This window comes from Bombina bombina, chromosome 9, assembly GCF_027579735.1.
Source record: "Bombina bombina isolate aBomBom1 chromosome 9, aBomBom1.pri, whole genome shotgun sequence".
NCBI lineage: Eukaryota > Metazoa > Chordata > Amphibia > Anura > Bombinatoridae > Bombina > Bombina bombina.
Window position 1 is genome coordinate 9,033,030 of NC_069507.1, and position 20,920 is coordinate 9,053,949.

Below are 20,920 nucleotides of genomic sequence, written 5' to 3' on the forward strand. Positions count from 1 at the left end.
TATCCCAGGGAACCTGCTTTCGCAGACCGTCCTTGTCGATTTGTGGCAAGACGCCAGCCTTCTAGGGTGGGGAGCTGTCTGGGGTTTCCTAAAGGCTCTGAGTATTGACTCGGGCAGAGTCTGTTCTTCCTATAAACATCCTGGAACTAAGAGCGATCTTCAATGCTGTTCTGGCCTGGCCTCAGTTGGCTTCGGCCCAGTTTATCAGATTCCAGTCGGAGAACATAACGTCAGTGGCTGACATCAATCAGAGAGGAACGAGGAGTTCCTTAGCGATGACAGAGGTAGCCAAGATAATCCGGTGGACGAGGCCCATTCTTGCTATCTGTCAGCGATCCACATCCCTGGGGTGGACAACTGGGAGGCGGACTTTCTGAGCAGGCAGACTTTTCATCCGGGAGAGTGGGAACTCCATACGGAAGTGTTCGCCAACCTGATTCTCAAAAGGGGTCGGCCGGAGTTGGCTCTCATGGCATCTCATCAGAATGCCAAGCTCCCAAGATACGGGTCGAGGTCCAAGGATCCCCAGACGGAACTGATAGATGCTCTGGCGGTTCCTTGGTCCTTCAGCCTTGCATACCTATTTCCCCCGTTTGTGCTTCTTCCTCGGGTCATTGCTCGAATCAAGCAGGAGAAGGCATTGGTGATCCTCATTCCACCTGCTTGGCCTCGCAGGATTTGGTATGCAGATCTGGTGGACATGTCATCCCTGCCACCTTGGAGACTTCCGTTGAAGGACCTTCTCATTCAAGGGCCCTTCCTTCACCCAAATCTAGTTTCTCTGAAGCTGACTTTTTGGAGATTGAACGCTTAATCTTATTCAAGCAGGGTTTTTCTGATTCGGTCATAGAGACCATGATTTAGACTCGTAAACCTGTAACTAGAATTTACCATAAGATATGGCGTAAATATCTCTCTTGGTGTGAATCCAAGGGCTACTCATGGAGTAGTTAGGCTTCCCAGAATTTTGTCTTTTCTCCAAGAAGGTTTGGAGAAGTGTTTATCGACATGTTCCCTAAAGGGTCAAATCTCTGCCTTATCTGTTTTCTTACATAAACGTCTGGCAGACGTTCCAGGTGTTCAATCCTTTTGTCAGGCCTTGGTTAGGATTAGGCCTGTGTTCAAACCAGTTACTCCTCCATGGAGTTTGAATTTAGTGCTCTATGTTCAACGGCCTCCGTTTGAGCTTATGCATTCCTTAGATATTAAAGGGACAGTCTAGGCCAAAATAAGCTTTTATGATTCAGATAGGAATTTTTTTAAAATTACATGCTCTATTTACTTTTACTTTTTTATCACGTGTTCACGTATTTCATATAGATAACACTGTGCTCGTGCACGTGAAGTAATCTGGGAGCAGGCACTGATTGGCTAAACTGCAAGTCTGTCAAAAGAACTGAAATAAAGGGGCAGTTTGCAGAGGCTTAGATACAAGATAATCAGAGAAAGTATATTAATATAACTGTTGGTTATGCAAAACTTGGGAATGGGTAATAAAGGTATTTATCTTTTAAAACAATAAAAATTCTGGTGTAGACTGTCCCTTTAAGCTGTTATCCTGGAAAGTTTTTTTGTTGCTGTTTCTTCTGCTCGTAGAGTCTTGGAACTCTTGGCATTGTAGTCTGATTCTCCTCATCTTCCACTCGGATAAGGTAGTATTACGGACTAAATTATGTCTTCTCCCTAAGGTTGTTTCTGATAGGAACATTAATCAAGATTGTTGTCCCTTCCTTGTGTTCTAATCCTTCTTCCCAGAAGGAACGTCTTCTGCACAATTTAGAAGTAGTTCGTGCCTTAAAATTTATCTGCAGGCGACTAAGGATTTTCGCCAGTCTTTTGCTTTGTTTGTGGTTTTCTCTTGAAAAATGTAAGGGTCAGAAAGCTTTGGCTGCTTCGCTTTCTTTTTGGCTGAAGAGTATCATCAGTTTTGCATACGAGACTGCTGGACAACAGCCTCTAGAGAGAGTTACTGCTCATTCCACGAGGGCTGTTGCTTCCTCATGGGCATTCAAAAATCAAGCTTCTGTGGGTCAGATTTGCAAGGCTGCAACTTGGTCCTCTCCACACTTTTTTTCAAAATTCTACAAATTTGATACTTTTTCCTCGGCTGAGGCCGCCTTTGGGAGAAAGGTTCTTCAAGCAGTGGTGCCTTCCGTTTAGGTTCCCTGTCTTCTCTCCCGTATCATCATTAGTAATTATGATGACCCGTGGACTCATTGTGTCATTAAAAAGAAAACCATTTCTGCTTACCTGATTTATTTCTTTTTTGACACGAGTCCACGGCCCTCCCTTTTTTTGTTAGACAGGTTGTTGGGTTTATAAACTTAAGAAACCTCTGCAGCTTATTGCTTCCTTTCTCTCCTTCACTCCGAACCCAGTCATTCGACTGAAGTCAAGGGAGGTGATATTGAACATCTGTTGTGGTGCCCTTTGCCGCTTCCTGCTGACCAGGAGATGAATATCCCATTAGTAATTAAGATCCGTGGACTCGTGTCAAAAAAGAATTACATTTATCAGGTAAGCATAAACTTATTTTTTTTTATTTTTTTTTATCACGCAGAATCCTCAGTCTGATCTGCAAGCTCAGGACAGATGTCACAGGATTGGTCAGACTAAGCCAGTTGTGGTTTATCGTCTGGTAACTGCTAACACTATTGATCAGAAAATAGTAGAAAGAGCTTCAGCCAAAAGAAAGCTTGAGAAATTGGTGATTCACAGAAGTGAGTATGTTAAGCTGGTGGATTTTACAGAACCTTTTAAGTGTTTAGTTTGCATACTAGATATTTGTGTCAGGGGCATCTGTTGCATTTGTTTACAAAGCTTCTTGTTTGCTAAGGCTGCATGGCTGATTCACTATTTAACCCCTTAATGACAGATGTAATACAGGGTACAGCATCTGGTAAGCCCTAAGGTACTGTACACAGTAAGATTGATTGTATACTTAAAATGGAGCCTAGATACTGGCATGTTGGTATCACAAGGCGCAATCTCTGGATGTCTCCTGATTGAGGCAGTCCAGTGATGCCCCAAAAAAATGTGTAGTGGTCCTTTAAAATATGTCTCCTTTACAACCCATTGCCCAGCTTTGCACAACCAACATTGTTATACTTTATAACCTTTAAGTCACTATATCTCTGCCTGTTTCTAAGCCTCTTATCTCAGTGCAATTTTATTAGCTTTTCTCAGCCAGACAGTGCTGGTTCACGTGTGCCATATAGATAGCATTGTGCTCACTTGTAGTTATGCAGGAACCAGCTTTGATTGGCTAAAATGCATGTTTGTAAGTAGCACTGAGACGAGGAGTAGTCTGCAGAGGCTTAGATACAAGGAAATCAGAGGTTAAAAGTATATTTATAACCTTGTTGGTTATGCAGAACCTTTCATTTCTGGTTACAAACATAACTAGGTTTAGATAAAGTAATGGGGGGATGTGACAGATACTAAAATGTTAATTTCATGTAATTGGCAAGAGTCCATGAGCTAGTGACGTATGGGATATACAATCCTACCAGGAGGGGCCAAGTTTCCCAAACCTCAAAATGCCTATAAATACACCCCTCACCACACAGATAATTCAGTTTTACAAACTTTGCCTCCTATGGAGGTGGTGAAGTAAGTTTGTGCTAAGATTTCTACGTTATGCGCTTAGCATTTTTGAAGCCCGGTTCCTCTGAGTCCAGTGAATGTCAGAGGAATGTGAAGGGAGTACCACCTCACGGGGGATCTATTTCAAAGGTTTCAAAACTACTTATAGCCATGCTGTCTGGAGCAGTCTGCTCCACCCCCACCCCCTTATCAGTTGAAATACAATGCCTGTGTCTAAACTGAGTTCACAGCTTCTAGGCAGCTCGAATAGATCACTGCATTGCATTCTAACTAAGCAACAATATAGATACAGCCATAGAAGGAAATGTGTGGGTGGAGTTAAAGCTTTACAATTTGCAAACTTAAGAGTGTTAATGGCAAGGCAATGCAGTATAAATTAATAATAAGTTACCTATAGAGATTAAAAACTTAAACTATCCACAATCCAATTTGTACCTGGCTGAAAGTTTCTAAAAATTTGACTATTGGGGGCAACCCAGATTTTTCTGAAGGTGTGAATGTTGAAATATTTAGGATATGGAGCTACAAGGGTCTCTTTGTATGTAAAAAAGAAAAAAAAAAGTTTTCTTTTACAAGATAAGAGTCCATGGATTTCATCCTTATGGGATATCGCCTCCTGTTTAGCAGGAAGTGGCAAAGAGCACCACAGCAGAGCTGTATAGCTCCTTCCCTCCCTCCCACCTCCAGTCATTCTCTTTGCCTGGGTTAGTGATAGGAAGAGGTAAAGTGAGGTGTTTTAGATTCTTCAATAAAGACGTTTTTTTATTTTAAAATGGTGCCAGTGAGTACTATTATCCTCAGGGAGAAATCGTCAGTCTATACCTTCCCAAGAGGAGTGGAGACATCTTATTTTCTGCCCTGGTGTTGATGATCTTAGCAAAATGTTATCTAAGATCCATGCTGGTTCCCACAGAGCAGTTAAAGGTAGTATAAAGAGACATCTTCAGTGTGGAGAACCGTGTCATGCTACAAGCAGCATTGAGGGTATGTTCAGTCATTTGTTTCTGGAGAAACTTGGTATCAGAACAGGCTGACATTATTCCCTATCTGGGGAGGGGTAAGCAGTATACACTACATATGTAATAATGGTGTACCTGGAATTCCCTTTTGTATTGACTGCAAAATGTGTCCAATTTAAAGAGGTAACGTTATGTGGATTACTCTGTAGGGGTTAAACGCTGGGAGATGCGGTGCTGAACGTTTGTTTGTCTTTCACTTGGAATGGATATTGGTGCGACAGTTGTGCAAGAGGGGCACATGGCTTATATTTTATTAAAATCGACATGTTGGTTTTTCTTTCTAACCCATGCGGGTCTCTATTTGCGGCTAGTGTTACGCCCATGGAGGACGGGGCCTATTTTCGTGCGCCCAGACGCGCAGTATCAGGATCGCATAGAAGCAAAGTGCTGGGCTCCGGTGGGGCCTAAATTGTTTTGCCTATCGCAGGGCTCTAAGGGCTTCTCAATCAGCAGCAGTGTACTCCCGGGGCAGGTCGGCGCCACAACAGTGCTGTGGCGAGGTGCAGAAGGCCTGAAGAAATTTTACTATACTGTTGTATCGAATTATATTGCCTCTCTTTTTTTTACATCTAAGCAAGTTGATGCAATACAGTTAGGATATTTTGGGCACATTTGAACAGTTTTTATTGACAAAAACGCTGTTTTAAAGATAACAGTAAAATTGTTGTGTTTTATTATTTAAAGGCGCAGTACACTTTTTAGTACAAATATTTTGTCTGCAATTTGACTTCAGAGCTCAATATTTCAAATAAGGAACGACTATTATTGCTATTGCTAGTCTGTCTAACCTGTCTGAACTTGAGGAAACTACTTGTTCTATGTGTTTAGATACCATTGTGGAACCCCCTCTTTTTGTCCCTCATGTACTGAAAGGGCCTTACAATGTAAAGGGCAGATTTTAAGGCAAGTGTGTCTAAGGATGATTCTCAGTCTGAGGAGAATCAGGGTATGCCGCTACTCTCCCCATGCGTCACAACCTCTAACGCCCACCCAAGCGTCGCCGGGTTCTTCAACCGCGTCTACTTCATATACTCTGCAGGATATGGCTGCAGTTATGTCATCTACCCTAACAGTTTTTATCTAAGTTACCAATGTTACAGGGCAAATGCAGCAGGACAGAAGTCAATTTGAATACTACGACCTCTGATGCTTTGTTGGCCATTTCCGATGTACCCTCACAGGGATCTGATTTGGGGGTCAGGGAACTTCTGTCTGAGGGGGAAATGTTTTGACTCGGACGTCATGTCCTTTAGATTTAAGCTTGAACACCTCCGCCTGTTGCTTCGGGAGGTTTTAACGACTCTGGATGACTGTGATTCAATTGTGGTACCACCAGAGAAATTGTGTAAGATGGACAAATACCTAGAGGTGCCTACTTACTGTTTTTCCGGTTCCTAAGAGAATCTCGGATATTATCACACGGGAATTGGAAAGACTGGGTATCCCGTTCTCACCTTCTCCAAATTTTAAGAAAATGTATTCCATATCTGACACTATTCGGGACTCTTGGCAAACAGTCCCTAAGGTGGAGCGATCTATATCTACTCTGGCTAAGCGTACAACTATTCCTATTGAAGACCGTTCTTTAAAGACCCTATGGATAAGAAATTGGATGGTCTTCTAAACGTTATATATTCATCAGGGTTTCCTTTTACAACCTACAGCCTGCATTGTACCAGTTACCACTGCGGCGGCTTTCTGGTTTGACGCCTTAGAAGAGTCTCTTAAGACTGAAACTCCTTCAGAGGAAATTCTGGATAGAATTAAGGCACGTAAGATGGCTAATTCTTTTATTACGGACGCCGCCTCTCAGATTGCTAAATTGGCGTCTAAGAATGCCGGATTTGCCATTCTAGCGCGTAGAGCGTTATGGTAAGTCTTGGTGTGCTGATGTGTCATCTAAGTCAAAGCTTTTGGCTATTCCTTTCAAAGGGAAGACCCTATTCTGGCCTGATTTGAAAGAAATTTCTGACATTACAGGAGGTAAGGGTCATCTCCTACCTCAGGATAAAGCAGCTAGACTGAGGGGTAAACAAAATAATATTCGTTCCTTTTGAAACTTCAAAGGAGTCCCCGCTTTTTCTTCTGCTAAACAGGAAGGGAATTTTGCGCAAGCAAAGACTGTCTGGAGACCCAACCAGGCTTGGAACAAAGGTAAACAACCCAAGAAGCCCACTGCTGCTCCCAAGACAGCATTAAGGGGCGGCCCCAATCCGGGACTGGATCTAGTAGGGGGCAGACTTTCTCTTTGCCCAGGCTTGGGTAAGATGTTCAGGACCCCTGGACACTGGAAATCGAGTCCCAAGGGTATCAATTGGAATTAAAAAATTCTCTCCCAAGGGGGAGGTTTCTTCTTTCACGATCGTCTGTAGACCAGATAAAAAAAGAGGCGTTCTGATGCTGTGTAAGAGACCTCTCTACTATGGGAGTAATTCGTCCCGTTCCGATAATGTAACAGGGGCAGGGGTTTTACTGAAATCTTTGGTTCCCAAAAAAGAGGCAACGTTAAGACCCATTTTAGATCTCAAGAGTCTAAACAAGTTTCTCAGAGTCCCATCCTTCAAGATGGAGACCATTTGAACAATTTTACCAATGATCCAGGAGGGTCAATATGACTACCGTGGACTTGAAGGATGCATACCTTCACATTCCTATCCACAGGGATCATCAGTTCCCAAGGTTTGCCTTCCTGGACAAACATTTTCAGTTTGTGGCTCTTCCCTTCGGGTTGGCCACAGCACTCACAAAGGTTCTAGGGTCCCTTCTGGAGGTTCCCAGACTGCGGGGTATTGCAGTGGCGCCTTATCCAGACGATATTCTGATCCAGGAGTCTTACCATCTGACAGTCTCATACAGACATAGTTCTGTCCTTTCTGAGGACTCACGGGTGGAAGGTGAATCTAGAAAAGAGTTCATTAATTCCACAGACAAGGGTTACCTTCTTAGGAACTCTGAGATTCCATATCCATGAAAATTTTCTTGACAGAGGTCAGAAAGTTAAAGATTCTGGATACATGCCGAACCCTTCAGTCCAGTCCTCTGCCATCAGTGGCTCAGTGCATGGAAGTAAAAGGATTGATGGTGGCAGCGATGGACATCATTCCATTTGCTCGTTTTCATCTAAGACCGCTGCAACTGTGCATGCTCAGGCAGTGGAATGGAGATTATGCGAATTTGTCTCCTCAGATAGATCTGGATCAGGAGAGAAGAGACTCTTTGGTGGTTGTTGCCGAATCATCTGTCCTCATGGGTGAAAGTGACAACGGACGCCAGCCTTCTAGGTTGGGGTGCAGTCTGGAATTCCCTGAAGGCTCAGGGTGTGTGGACTCGGTCGGAGTCTCTACTTCCAATCAATATCCTGGAATTAAGAGCAATATTCAATGCGCTTCAGGCTTGGCCTCGGTTAGCTTCGGCCAAATTCATCCGTTTTCAGTCGGACAACATCATGACTGTGGCTTACATCAATCAGGGAGGAACAAGGAGTTCCTTAGCGATGACAGAAGTATCCAAGATAACTAGAGTGAGCCTCCGCCCACCGAATTATCTGTCGGCAATCTACATCCCAGGAGTGGACAACTGGGAAGCGGACATTTTAAGCAGACAGACGTTTCATCCAGGGGAGTGGGAACTCCATCAGGAGGTCTTTGCCACCCTGATTCTCAGATGGGGCAGACCGGAATTTGATCTGATGGCGTCTAGTCAGAATGCCAAGCTCCCAAGATACGGATCCAGGTCACGGGATCCTCAGGCAGAACTGATGCCTTGGCAGTGCCTTGGTCGTTCAACGTAGCTTATGTGTTTCCACCGTTTGATCCGCACAATCACCTGGGGAAGGAGAGCAAACAGAGGGCTTCAGTAATTCTAATCTAATAGCCTCGTAGGACTTGGTATGCCGATGTAGTGGACATGTCCTCTCTGCCACCGTGGAGGCTTCCATTGAGGCAGGACCTTCTAATTCAGGGACCCTTCCAACATCCAAATCTAGTTTCTCTGCAACTGACTGCTTGGAGATTGAACGCTTGATTCTATCTAAGCGGGGGTTCTCTGATTCGGTCATTAATACTTTGAGTCAAGCACGTAAGCCTGTTACTAGAAAGATCTACCATAAGATTTGGCGTAAATATCTTTATTGGTGCGAAGCCAAGGGCTACTCATGGAGTAGTGTTAGGATTCCCAGAATTCTGTCTCTTGTAAGGTGTATCCAGTCCACGGGTTCATCCATTACTTGTGGGATATTCTCCTTCCCAACAGGAAGTTGCAAGAGGACACCCACAGCAGAGCTGTCTATATAGCTCCTCCCCTAACTGCCACCCCCAGTCATTCTCTTGCAACTCTCAACAAGAAAGGAAGTATCAAGAGATATGTGGTGACTTAGTGTAGTTTTTACCTTCAATCAAGAGTTTGTTTTTTAAAACGGTACCGGCGTTGAACTGTTTTACTCTTAGGCAGAAATTAGAAGAAGAGTTCTGCCTGGAGATTTGATGAGCTTAGCGGTTTGTAACTAAGGTCCACTGCTGTTCTCACATAACTGAAGAATATGGGACAACTTCAGTTGGGGAAACGGCCTGCAGATTACCTGCCTTGAGGTATGTTCAGTAATTTTATTTCTAGAGAGATGATATGAGTTCTAGAAAATACTGACAGCCTTGTGTACTGAGGTAAGCCTGATAGTGTTTTAACAGCAACTGGGATCATGCTTACAGAACAGGGTAATACTCATGTTAATACTTATATTACTTAGGGACAAAAGTTTACATGATTTTAAAAATAGGACATTTTTTTTCTCTGAGGGAGAACTCTTTATTTGGGGCCTAGTTTCCACATGGCTAAATCAGGCACTCCTATTTTAGCGCTCTAAATGCACAGTTTTTATTGACGGACATCCAGCTTCCCTAGAGGAGTCCTCTGACACCTGAGGACCATTACAAGGGGTTTATTTCTGCACAGAATCGTTTTTGTGGGCAGGTAGGAGCCTCAGCAGAGCTGTGGCAGGGTGCTCAACTGTCTTAACACTCTTTAACGTTTTTCAATCCGGTTTGGGGCCTAAGGGATTAATCATCCATTTGCAAGTGGGTGCAATGCTGCTTTAGTCCCTTACACACACTGTAAAAATTTCAAAGAATTTGCTTTATTTTTTCACTGTTTTGCAGTTTAAGTGCCGTTTTTTTTCTCTTAAAGGCACAGTAACGTTTTTGTTTAATTGCTGTTTTACCTTTATTAAAGTGTTTTCCAACCTTGCTTATCTCATTACTTGTCTGTTAAACATGTCTGACATAGAGGAAACTCCTTGTTCAATATGTTTAGAAGCCATGGTGGAACCCCCTCTTAGAATGTGTACCAAATGTACTGAAATTTCTATAAACTATAAAGACCATATTATGGCACTTAAAGATTTATCTCCAGGGGATTGTCTGACTAAAAAAAGGGACATTATGCCATCTAACTCTCCCCATGTGTCAGAACTTATAACTCCCGCTCAAGTGACGCCAAGTACATCTAGCGCGTCTAATTCGTTTACCTTGCGGGACATAGCGGCAGTTATGAATAATACCCTCAGAGGTATTTTCCAAACTGCCAGGGTTACAAGGAAAGCGAGACAGCTCTGGGGCTAGAACTAATACAGAGCTTTCTGACACTTTATTGCCTATGTCCGATATACCCTCACAATGCTCAGAAGCCGAGGCAGGTGAGCTATCTGTGGGTGACCCTTCAGACTCAGGGAGGGCATTACTTCAGCCTGATTCTGAAATGACAGCGTTTAAATTTAAGCTTTAACACCTCCGCTTATTGCTTAGGGAGGTTTTAGCGACTCTGGATGACTGTGACCCCATTGTGGTTCCAGAGAAATTGTGTAAAATGGACAAATACTTTGCAGTGCCTGTTTACACTGATGTTTTTCCAGTCCAAGAGGTTTTCGGAAATTATTACTAAGGAATGCGATAGACCAGGTGTGCCGTTCTCTCCCCCTCCTGCTTTCAAAAAGATGTTTCCCATAGATGCCGCCATGCGGGACTCGTGGCAGACGGTCCCTAAGGTGGAGGGAGCAGTCTCTACCCTAGCTAAGCGTACAACTATCCCCGTCGGACAGTTGTTCTTTCCTAGATCCTATGGATAAAAAATTGGAGGGCCTCCTTAAATTTTTTTATTTATCAAGGTTTTATCCTCCACCCTCTTGCATGCATAGCCCCAGTTACTGCTGCAGTGGCTTTTTGGTTCGAGTCTCGAGGATGCTCTGCAGGTAGAGACCCCGTTAGACCATATTTTAGACAGGATTAAAGCTCTTAAGTTAGCTAATTCCTTTATTTCTGACGCCGTTTTACAGTTAACCAAACTAACGGCTAAGAATTCAGGCTTTGCCATTTTGGCGCGTAGGGCGCTATGGCTTAAGTCCTGGTCAGCAGACATTACTTCAAAGTCTAAACTTCTTAACATCCCCTTCAAGGGACAGACACTATTCGGGCCTGGTCTGAAGGAGATCATTGCTGATATTATTGGAGGAAAAGGCCACGCCCTTCCTCAGGATAGGTCCAATAAGTTAAAGACCAAACAGAATAATTTTCGTTCTTTTCGAAACTTTAAGGGTGGTGCAGCTTCAACTTCCTCTAATGCAAAACAAGAGGGAAATTTCGCCCAGTCCAAACCAGTCTGGAGACCTAACCAGGCTTGGAGCAAGGGGGGAAGCAGGCCAAGAAGCCTGCGGCTGCCTCTTAAGAAAGCATAAAGGAGTAGCCCCCGATCCGGGACCGGATCTAGTGGGGGGCAGACTTTCTCTCTTCGCCCAGGCTTGGGCAAGAGACGTCCAGGATCCCTGGGCTCTGGAGATTGTTTCCCAGGGATATCTTCTGGAATTCAAAGGGTCATCTCCAAAGGGGAGATTTCATCTCACAATTATCTGTAAACCAGATAGAGGCATTCTTACGTTGTGTTCAAGACCTACTGGTTATGGGAGTGATCCACCCAGTTCCAAGAGAGGAACAGGGGCTGGGTTTCTATTCAAATCTGTTTATAGTTCCCAAAAAAGAGGGAACTTTCAGACCTATCTTGGATCTCAAGATCCTAAACAAATTTCTCAGGGTCCCATCCTTCAAGATGGAAACAATCCAAACCATCCTCCCTATGATTCAGGAGGGTAAATTTATGACTACAGTGGATTTAAAGGATGCCTATCTCCACATTCCGATTCAGAGATCATTATCAGTTCCTCAGGTTTGCCTTCCTAGACGGGCATTACCAGTTTGTGGCTCTTCCCTTTGGGTTTGCCACGGCACCAAGAATCTTTGCAAAGGTTCTAGGGTCCCTTCTGGCGGTTCTAAGGCCGCGGGGCATAGTGGTAGCCTTTTACCTAGACGACATTCTGATTCAGGCGTCGACTCTTCAAATCGCCAAGTCCCATACGGACATTGTTCTGGCCTTTCTGAGGTCTCATGGGTGGAAAGTGAACATAGAAAAGAGTTCTCTCTCTCCTCTCACAAGAGTTTCCTTCCTAGGAACTCTAATAGATTCAGTAGAAATGAAAACTTTTCTGACAGAAGTCAGAATATCAAAGCTGCTTACCTCTTGCTGTGTTCTTCATTCCACTCCTTAGCCATCAGTGGCTCAGTGTATGGAAATGATCGGCCTAATAGTAGCGGCAATGGACATAGTTCCGTTTGCCTGCCTACATCTCAGACCACTGCAACTTTGCATGCTCAACCAGTGGAATGGGGACTACACAGATTTGTCTCCTGTTAGATCTAGATCAAGAGACCAGGAATTCTCTTCTCTGGTGGTTCTCTTGGGTCCATCTGTCCAGGGGAATGAGTTTCCGCAGGCCAGAGTGGACTATAGTGACGACAGATGCCAGCCTTCTGGGCTGGGGCTCAGTCTGGAACTCCCTGAAGGCTCAGGGTTCGTGGACTCAGAAGGAAGCCCTCCTTCCAATAAACATTCTGGAACTAAGAGCGATATTCAATGCTCTTCAGGCTTGGCCTCAACTAGCTGTGGCCAAGTTAATCAGATTTCAGTCGGACAATATCACGACTGTAGCCTATATCAACCATTAGGGGGGGAACAAGGAGTCCCCTGGCCATGATGGAGGTTTCCAAGATAATTCTATGGGCAGAGATTCACTCTTGCCATCTCTCAGCTATATCTATCCCAGGAGTAGAGAACTGGGAGGCGGATTTTCTAAGTCTGCAGACTTTTCATCCGGGGGAGTGGGAGCTCCATCCGGAGGTTTTTGCCCAGTTGATTAATCTATGGGGCAAACCAGAACTGGATCTGATGGCGTCTCATCAGAACTCCAAGCTTCCTTGTCATGGGTCCAGATCAAGGGATCCCCAGGCGACGCTGATAGATGCTCTAGCAGTGCCCTGGTCCTTCAGCCTGGCTTATGTGTTTCCACCATTTCCTCTCCTCCCTCGTCTAATTGCCAAGATCAAGCAGGAGAGAGCTTCAGTGATTTTGATAGCACCTGCGTGGTCACGCAGGACTTGGTATGCAGATCTGGTGGACATGTCATCCTTCCCACCATAGACTCTGCCGCTGAGGCAGGACCTTCAGCTACAAGGTCCTTTCAAACATCCAAATCTAGTTTCTCTGCGTCTGACTGCTTGGAGATTGAACGCTTGATTTTATCAAAGCGTGGTTTCTCCGAATCGGTCATTGATACCTTGATTCAGGCTCGGAAGCCTGTCACCAGGAAAATCTATCATAAGATATGGTGTAAATATCTTCATAGGTGTGAATCCAAGGAGTACTTGTGGAGTAAGGTCAGGATTCCTAGGATACTATCTTTTCTCCAAGGATTGGAAAAGGGATTATCGGCTAGTTCCTTAAAGTTTAAATTTAGTTCTTAAGGTTCTTCAAGGGGTTCCCTTTTAACCCTTGCATTCCATTGATATCAAGCTTTTATCTTGGAAAGTTCTGTTTTTAGTAGCTATCTCTTCGGCTCGAAGAGTTTCAGAGTTATCTGCCTAGTTTTGCGTACCAAACCTGGGTTTCTTCCTAAGGTAGTATCTAATAGGAATACCAATCAGGAGATTGTTGTTCCGTCACTGTGTCCTAATCCTTCAAAGAAGGAACGTGTCTTACACAATCTTGATGTGGTTCGTGCTTTAAAGTTTAATTTGCAAGCTACTAAGGATTTTCGTCAAACAGCTGCATTGTTTACTCTGGAAAGAGGAGAGGCCAAAAGGCTTCGGCAACTTCTCTTTCTTTTTGGCTAAGAAGCATAATCCGTTTGGCTTATGAGACTGCTGGCCAGCAGTCTCCTGAAAGAATTACAGCTCATTCTACTAGAGCGGTGGCTTCCACATGGGCTTTTAAAAATGAGGCCTCTGAACAGATTTGTATGGCGGGGACTTGGTCTTCGCTTCATACTTTTTACAAATTTTACAAATTTGATACTTTTGCTTCTTCGGAGGCTATTTTTGGGAGAAAGGTCTTACAGGCAGTGGTGCCTTCTGTTTAAAGGGCCATTATACACTTTTTCTTTGCATAAATGTTTTGTAGATGATCTATTTATAAAGCCCATAAAGTTTTTTTGTTTTTTTTTAAATTGAAAATCAGAGCAATGTTCTTCAAAAATAAGCAAAATTATACGACTCCTAACCAAGCCCCAAAGTTTCTCTTGTTAAGTGTATCCAGTCCACGGATCATCCATTACTTATGGGATATTCTCCTTCCCAACAGGAAGGAGAATATCCCATAAGTAATGGATGATCCGTGGACTGGATACACTACAAGAGAAATAAATTTATCAGGTAAGCATAAATTATGTTTTTATTTGAATACCATCCGCTACCTTTTCCAGCTTGCTCCTGTTTGTGTAAAGGGTCTTTTCATATGCAAAAGGTGGGGGAGTGTCTTATTTCCCACTTGCAGTGGGCTTTCCAACTGCCTTTTCAACAGAGCTAAACTGAAAGCTTCTAAGTACGTTTTTAAATCATTTTATACTGGATTTTTATATCAGTATCTGCATCTTATTCTTTATAGTAGTGTCTATTACATGCAGTTATATGAAAATGAGTGTATACTGTCCCTTTAAGTACCTGCCTTGTCCCTCCCTTCATCCGTGTCCTAAAGCTTTGGTATTGGTATCCCACAAGTACTGGATACACCTTACAAGAGAAAACAAAATTTATGCTTACCTAATAAATTTCTTTCTCTTGTGGTGTATCCAGTCCACGGCCTGCCCTGTCACTTTAAGGCAGGTGTTTTTTATTTTTTAAACTACAGTCACCACTGCACCCTATAGTTTCTCCTTTTTTCTTGCTTGTCTTTGGTCGAATGACTGGGGGTGGCAGTTACGGGAGGAGCTATATAGACAGCTCTGCTGTGGGTGTCCTCTTGCAACTTCCTGTTGGGAAGGAGAATATCCCACAAGTAATAGATGAACCCGTGGACTGGATACACCACAAGAGAGAAATTTATCAGGGAAGCATAAATTTTGTTTTTCTCAAAGGATTGGAAAAGGGACTATCAGCTAGTTCCTTAAAGGGACAAATCTCTGCTTTGCCAAACGTTTGTGTAGTAAAATTGACAAATGTTCCAGATGTTTAGTCTTTTTGTCAGGCTTTATCCAGAATTAAGCCTGTGTTTAAACCAATTGCTCAACCCTGGAGTTTGAATTTAGTTCTTAATGTTCTTCAAGGGTTCCGTTTGAACCCATGCATTCCATAGATATTAAAATGTTATCTTGGAAGGTGTTTTTGGTTGCTATTTCTTCTGCTCGTAGAGTTTCTGAGCTTTTTGCGTTACAATGTGACTCACCTTATCTGATCTTCCATTCTGATAAGGTGGTTTTACGTACCAAACCTGGTTTCCTACCCAAGGTTGTTTCTAATAAGAATATTTCTTTCATGTAATTGGCAAGAGTCCATGAGCTAGTGACATATGGGATATACAATCCTACCAGGAGGGGCAAAGTTTCCCAAACCTCAAAATGCCTATAAATACACCCCTCACCACACCCACAATTCAGTTTTACAAACTTTGCCTCCTATGGAGGTGGTGAAGTAAGTTTGTGCTAAGATTTCTACGTTGATATGCGCTTCTCAGCATTGTTGAAGCCCGATTCCTCTGAGTACAGCGAATGTCAGAGGGACGTGAAGGGAGTATCACTTATTGAATACGATGATTTCCCTAACGGGGGTCTATTTCATGGGTTCTCTGTTATCGGTCGTAGAGATTCATCTCCTACCTCCCTTTTCAGATCGACGATATACTCTCAAATTTACCATTACCTCTACTGATAACTGTTTTAGTACTGGTTTGGCTATCTGCTATATGTGGATGGGTGTCTTTTGGTAAGTATGTTTTTATTACTTAAGACACTCTCAGCTATGGTTTGGCACTTTATGCATTTATATAAAGTTCTAAATATATGTATTGTACTTATATTTCCCATGAGTCAGGTTCATGTATTTCCTTCTGCAGACTGTCGGTTTCATATTTGGGGAATATAAACATCTTTTTAAAATGAAATTTCTTACCTGGGGTTTAGTCTTTTTTTTCAATTGACTACTTCTTACAAATTGCGGGCGGTATTAGGCCCACGGGTGCGACAAATGCTAAACTTTATTGCGTCATTTTTTTGGCGTGAAAAGGTACGTCTGACACAGGTTCGTCATTTCCGGCGTCATCCTTGACACCGAGACCTTTCACACGGTTGCGTCGTTAGTGATGCAAGTGTGTCATTTCAGATTATTTTTTGGCGCCAAACTTTTTCATTATTTCAATACCACATTGATGTTTGCCTCTTTATTTTTTTTTCTCTGCTATTTGCATTTTTTCCCATTCCTGAAACTGTCATATAAGGAAATAGATAATTTTGCTTTATATGTTTTTTCTCTTACATTTTGCAAGATGTCTCACTTTGACCCTGCCTCAGAAGCTTCTGCTGGAACATTGCTGCTTGACATCGGTTCTACAAAAGCTAAGTGCATTTGTTGTAAAGTTGTAGAAATTATGTCACTATCTGAATGTAAAAGTTTATCAAATGACATTCAATGTGTCCATCAGTAATAGTACATTGCCAATTGCATTTTCTTCAACTTCTAATGTGCATAATATACCTGTAAATTTTTAAAGAATTTGTTTCTGATTCTATTCTGAAGGCTTTGTCTGCATTTCCACCTTCAAATAAATGTAATGGGTCTTTTAAAGCTTCTCATTTAGTTGATGAAATTTCAAATGACCAACAATATGATAATTTATCCTTTCTCCAACATTGGTGTGTCCGGTCCACGGCGTCATCCATAACTTGTGGGAATATCTCTTCCCCAACAGGAAATGGCAAAGAGTACAGCAAAAGCTGTCCATATAGTCCCCCCTAGGCTCCGCCCACCCCAGTCATTCTCTTTGCCGTTGCACAGGCAACATCTCCACGGAGATGGTTAAGAGTATGTGGTGTTAGACTTGTCTCCAGTGATCCAAGTAGATCAGGAGACCAGAGACTCACTACGTTGGTGGCTAACCCAGGATCATCTGTCCCAGGGAATGAGCTTCCGCAGACCAGAGTGGGTTATCGTCACGACCGACGCCAGTCTAGTGGGCTGGGGCGCGGTCTGGGACTCCCTGAAGGCTCAGGGTCTATGGTCTCGGGAGGAATCTCTTCTCCCGATAAACATTCTGGAACTGAGATCGATATTCAATACTCTCAAAGCTTGGCCTCAGCTAGCAAAGGCCAGATTCATAAGATTCCAATCAGACAACATGACAACAGTTGCTTACATCAACCATCAGGGGGGGAACAAGGAGTTCCCTGGCGATGAGAGAAGTGACCAAGATCATAAAATGGGCGGAGGATCACTCCTGCCACCTATCTGCGATCCACATCCCAGGAGTGGAAAACTGGGAGACGGATTATCTGAGTCGTCAGTCATTCCACCCGGGGGAGTGGGAACTCCACCCGGAGATATTTGCCCAGTTGACACAATTATGGGGCATTCCAGACATCTATCTGATGGCGTCTCGTCAGAACTTCAAAGTTCCTTGCTACGGGTCCAGATCCAGGGATCCCAGGGCGACTCTAGTGGATGCATTAGTAGCGCCTTGGACCTTCAACCTAGCTTACGTTTTTTCCACTGTTTCCTCTCATTCCCAGGCTGGTAGCCAGGATCAAACAGGAGAGGACCTCAGTGATTTTGATAGCTCCTGCGTGGCCACGCAGGACTTGGTATGCAGACCTGGTGAATATGTCATCGGCTCCACCATGGAAGCTACCTTTGAGACAAGATCTTCTGGTACAGGGTCCATTCGAACATCCAAATCTAGTCTCTCTCCAGCTGACGGCTTGGAAATTGAACGCTTGATTTTATCTAAGCGTGGGTTTTCGGGTTCTGTGATAGATATTTTGGTACAAGCCAGAAAACCTGTAACTAGAAAGATTTACCATAAAATATAGAAAAGATATATCTGTTGCTGTGAATCAAAGGGATTCTCATGGAGTAAGATCAAAATTCCCAGGATCCTTTCCTTCCTACAAGAGGGTTTGGATAAGGGATTATCAGCGAGTTCTCTAAAGGGACAGATTTCTGCTTTATCTGTCTTGTTACACAAACGACTGGCGGCTTTGCCAGATGTTCAAGCCTTTGTTCAGGCTTTGGTCAGGATCAAGCCTGTTTACAGGCCGTTGACTCCTCCCTGGAGTTTAAATTTAGTTCTTTCAGTTCTCCAAGGGGTTCTGTTTGAACCTTTACATTCCATAGATATTAAGTTATCTTGGAAAGTTTTGTTTTTAGTTGCTATCTCTTCTGCTAGAAGAGTTTCTGAGTTATCTGCTCTGCAGTGTACTCCGCCCTATCTGGTGTTCCATGCAGATAAGGTCGTTTTGCGTACTAAACCTGGTTTCTCCAACATAGGTGTGTCCGGTCCACGGCGTCATCCTTACTTGTGGGATATTCTCTTCCCCAACAGGAAATGGCAAAGAGCCCAGCAAAGCTGGTCACATGATCCCTCCTAGGCTCCGCCTACCCCAGTCATTCTCTTTGCCGTTGTACAGGCAACATCTCCACGGAGATGGCTTAGAGTTTTTTAGTGTTTAACTGTAGTTTTTCATTATTCAATCAAGAGTTTGTTATTTTCAAATAGTGCTGGTACGTACTATTTACTCAGAAACAGAAAAGAGATGAAGAATTCTGTTTGTATGAGGAAAATGATTTTAGCAACCGTAACTAAAATCCATGGCTGTTCCACACAGGACTGTTGAGAGCAATTAACTTCAGTTGGGGGAACAGTTTGCAGTCTCTTGCTGCTTGAGGTATGACACATTCTAACAAGACGATGTAATGCTGGAAGCTGTCATTTTCCCTATGGGATCCGGTAAGCCATGTTTATTACGATTGTAAATAAGGGCTTCACAAGGGCTTATTTAAACTGTAGACTTTTTCTGGGCTAAATCGATTGATTATTAACACATATTTAGCCTTGAGGAATCATTTTATCTGGGTATTTTGATATAATAATATCGGCAGGCACTGTTTTAGACACCTTATTCTTTAGGGGCTTTCCCAAAGCATAGGCAGAGTCTCATTTTCGCGCCGGTGTTGCGCACTTGTTTTTGAGAGGCATGGCATGCAGTCGCATGTGAGAGGAGCTCTGATACTTATAAAAGACTTCTGAAGGCGTCATTTGGTATCGTATTCCCCTTTGGGTTTGGTTGGGTCTCAGCAAAGCAGATACCAGGGACTGTAAAGGGGTTTAAAGCTTAAAACGGCTCCGGTTCCGTTATTTTAAGGGTTAAAGCTTCCAAAATTGGTGTGCAATATTTTCAAGGCTTTAAGACGCTGTGGTGAAAATTTGGTGAATTTTGAACAATTCCTTCATGTTTTTTCGCAATTGCAGTAATAAAGTGTGTTCAGTTTAAAATTTAAAGTGACAGTAACGGTTTTATTTTAAAACGTTTTTTGTACTTTCTGATCAAGTTTATGCCTGTTTAACATGTCTGAACTACCAGATAGACTGTGTTCTGAATGTGGGGAAGCCAGAATTCCTATTCATTTAAATAAATGTGATTTATGTGATAATGACAATGATGCCCAAGATGATTCCTCAAGTGAGGGGAGTAAGCATGGTACTGCATCATTCCCTCCTTCGTCTACACGAGTCTTGCCCACTCAGGAGGCCCCTAGTACATCTAGCGCGCCAATACTCCTTACTATGCAACAATTAACGGCTGTAATGGATAATTCTGTCAAAAACATTTTAGCCAAAATGAACCCTTGTCAGCGTAAGCGTGGCTGCTCTGTTTTAGTTACTGAAGAGCATGACGACGCTGATATTAATATCTCTGAAGGGCCCCTAACCCAATCTGAGGGGGCCAGGGAGGTTTTGTCTGAGGGAGAAATTACTGATTTAGGGAACATTTCTCAGCAGGCTGAATCTGATGTGATTACATTTAAATTTAAATTGGAACATCTCCGCATTTTGCTTAAGGAGGTATTATCCACTCTGGATGATGGTGAAAATTTAGTCATCCCAGAGAAACTATGTAAAATGGACAAGTTCCTAGAGGTGCCGGGGCTCCCAGAAGCTTTTCCTATACCCAAGCGGGTGGCGGACATTGTTAATAAAGAATGGGAAAGGCCCGGTATTCCTTTCGTCCCTCCCCCCATATTTAAAAAATTGTTTCCTATGGTCGACCCCAGAAAGGACTTATGGCAGTCAGTCCCCAAGGTCGAGGGAGCGGTTTCTACTTTAAACAAACGCACCACTATTCCAATAGAGGATAGTTGTGCTTTCAAAGATCCTATGGATAAAAAATTAGAAGGTTTGCTTAAAAAGATGTTTGTTCAGCAGGGTTACCTTCTACAACCCATTTCATGCATTGTCCCTGTCACTACTGCCGCATATTTCTGGTTTGATGAACTGCTTAAGGTGCTCGATAGTGACTCTCCTCCTTATGAGGAGATTATGGACAGAATCAATGCTCTCAAATTGGCTAATTCTTTCACTCTAGACGCCTCTTTGCAATTGGCTAAGTTAGCGGCTAAGAACTCTGGGTTTGCTATTGTGGCGCGCAGAGCGCTTTGGTTGAAATCTTGGTCGGCTGATGCGTCTTCCAAGAACAAGCTACTAAACATTCCTTTCAAGGGGAAAACGTTGTTTGGTCCTGACTTGAAAGAGATTATCTCTGATATCACTGGGGGTAAGGGCCACGCCCTTCCTCAGGATCGGCCTTTCAAGGCAAAAAATAGACCTAATTTTCGTCCCTTTCGTAAAAACGGACCAGCCCAAGGTGCTACGTCCTCTAAGCAAGAGGGTAATACTTCTCAGGCCAAGCCAGCTTGGAGACCAATGCAAGGCTGGAACAA

General features: G+C 43.3%; 1 protein-coding gene across 6 annotated transcripts in view; it reads left to right on the plus strand.

Moving 5' to 3' along the window:
- Nucleotides 1–20,920, plus strand: part of HELLS (helicase, lymphoid specific) — a 267,233-nt gene that overhangs the window by 188,377 nt on the left and 57,936 nt on the right. For all 6 annotated transcript variants that reach the window (XM_053691865.1, XM_053691867.1, XM_053691863.1 and 3 more), the window contains exon 19: nucleotides 2,561–2,720. In XM_053691865.1, coding sequence (XP_053547840.1) covers nucleotides 2,561–2,720 — 160 coding nt within the window. The remainder of the gene's footprint in view (nucleotides 1–2,560; nucleotides 2,721–20,920) is intronic.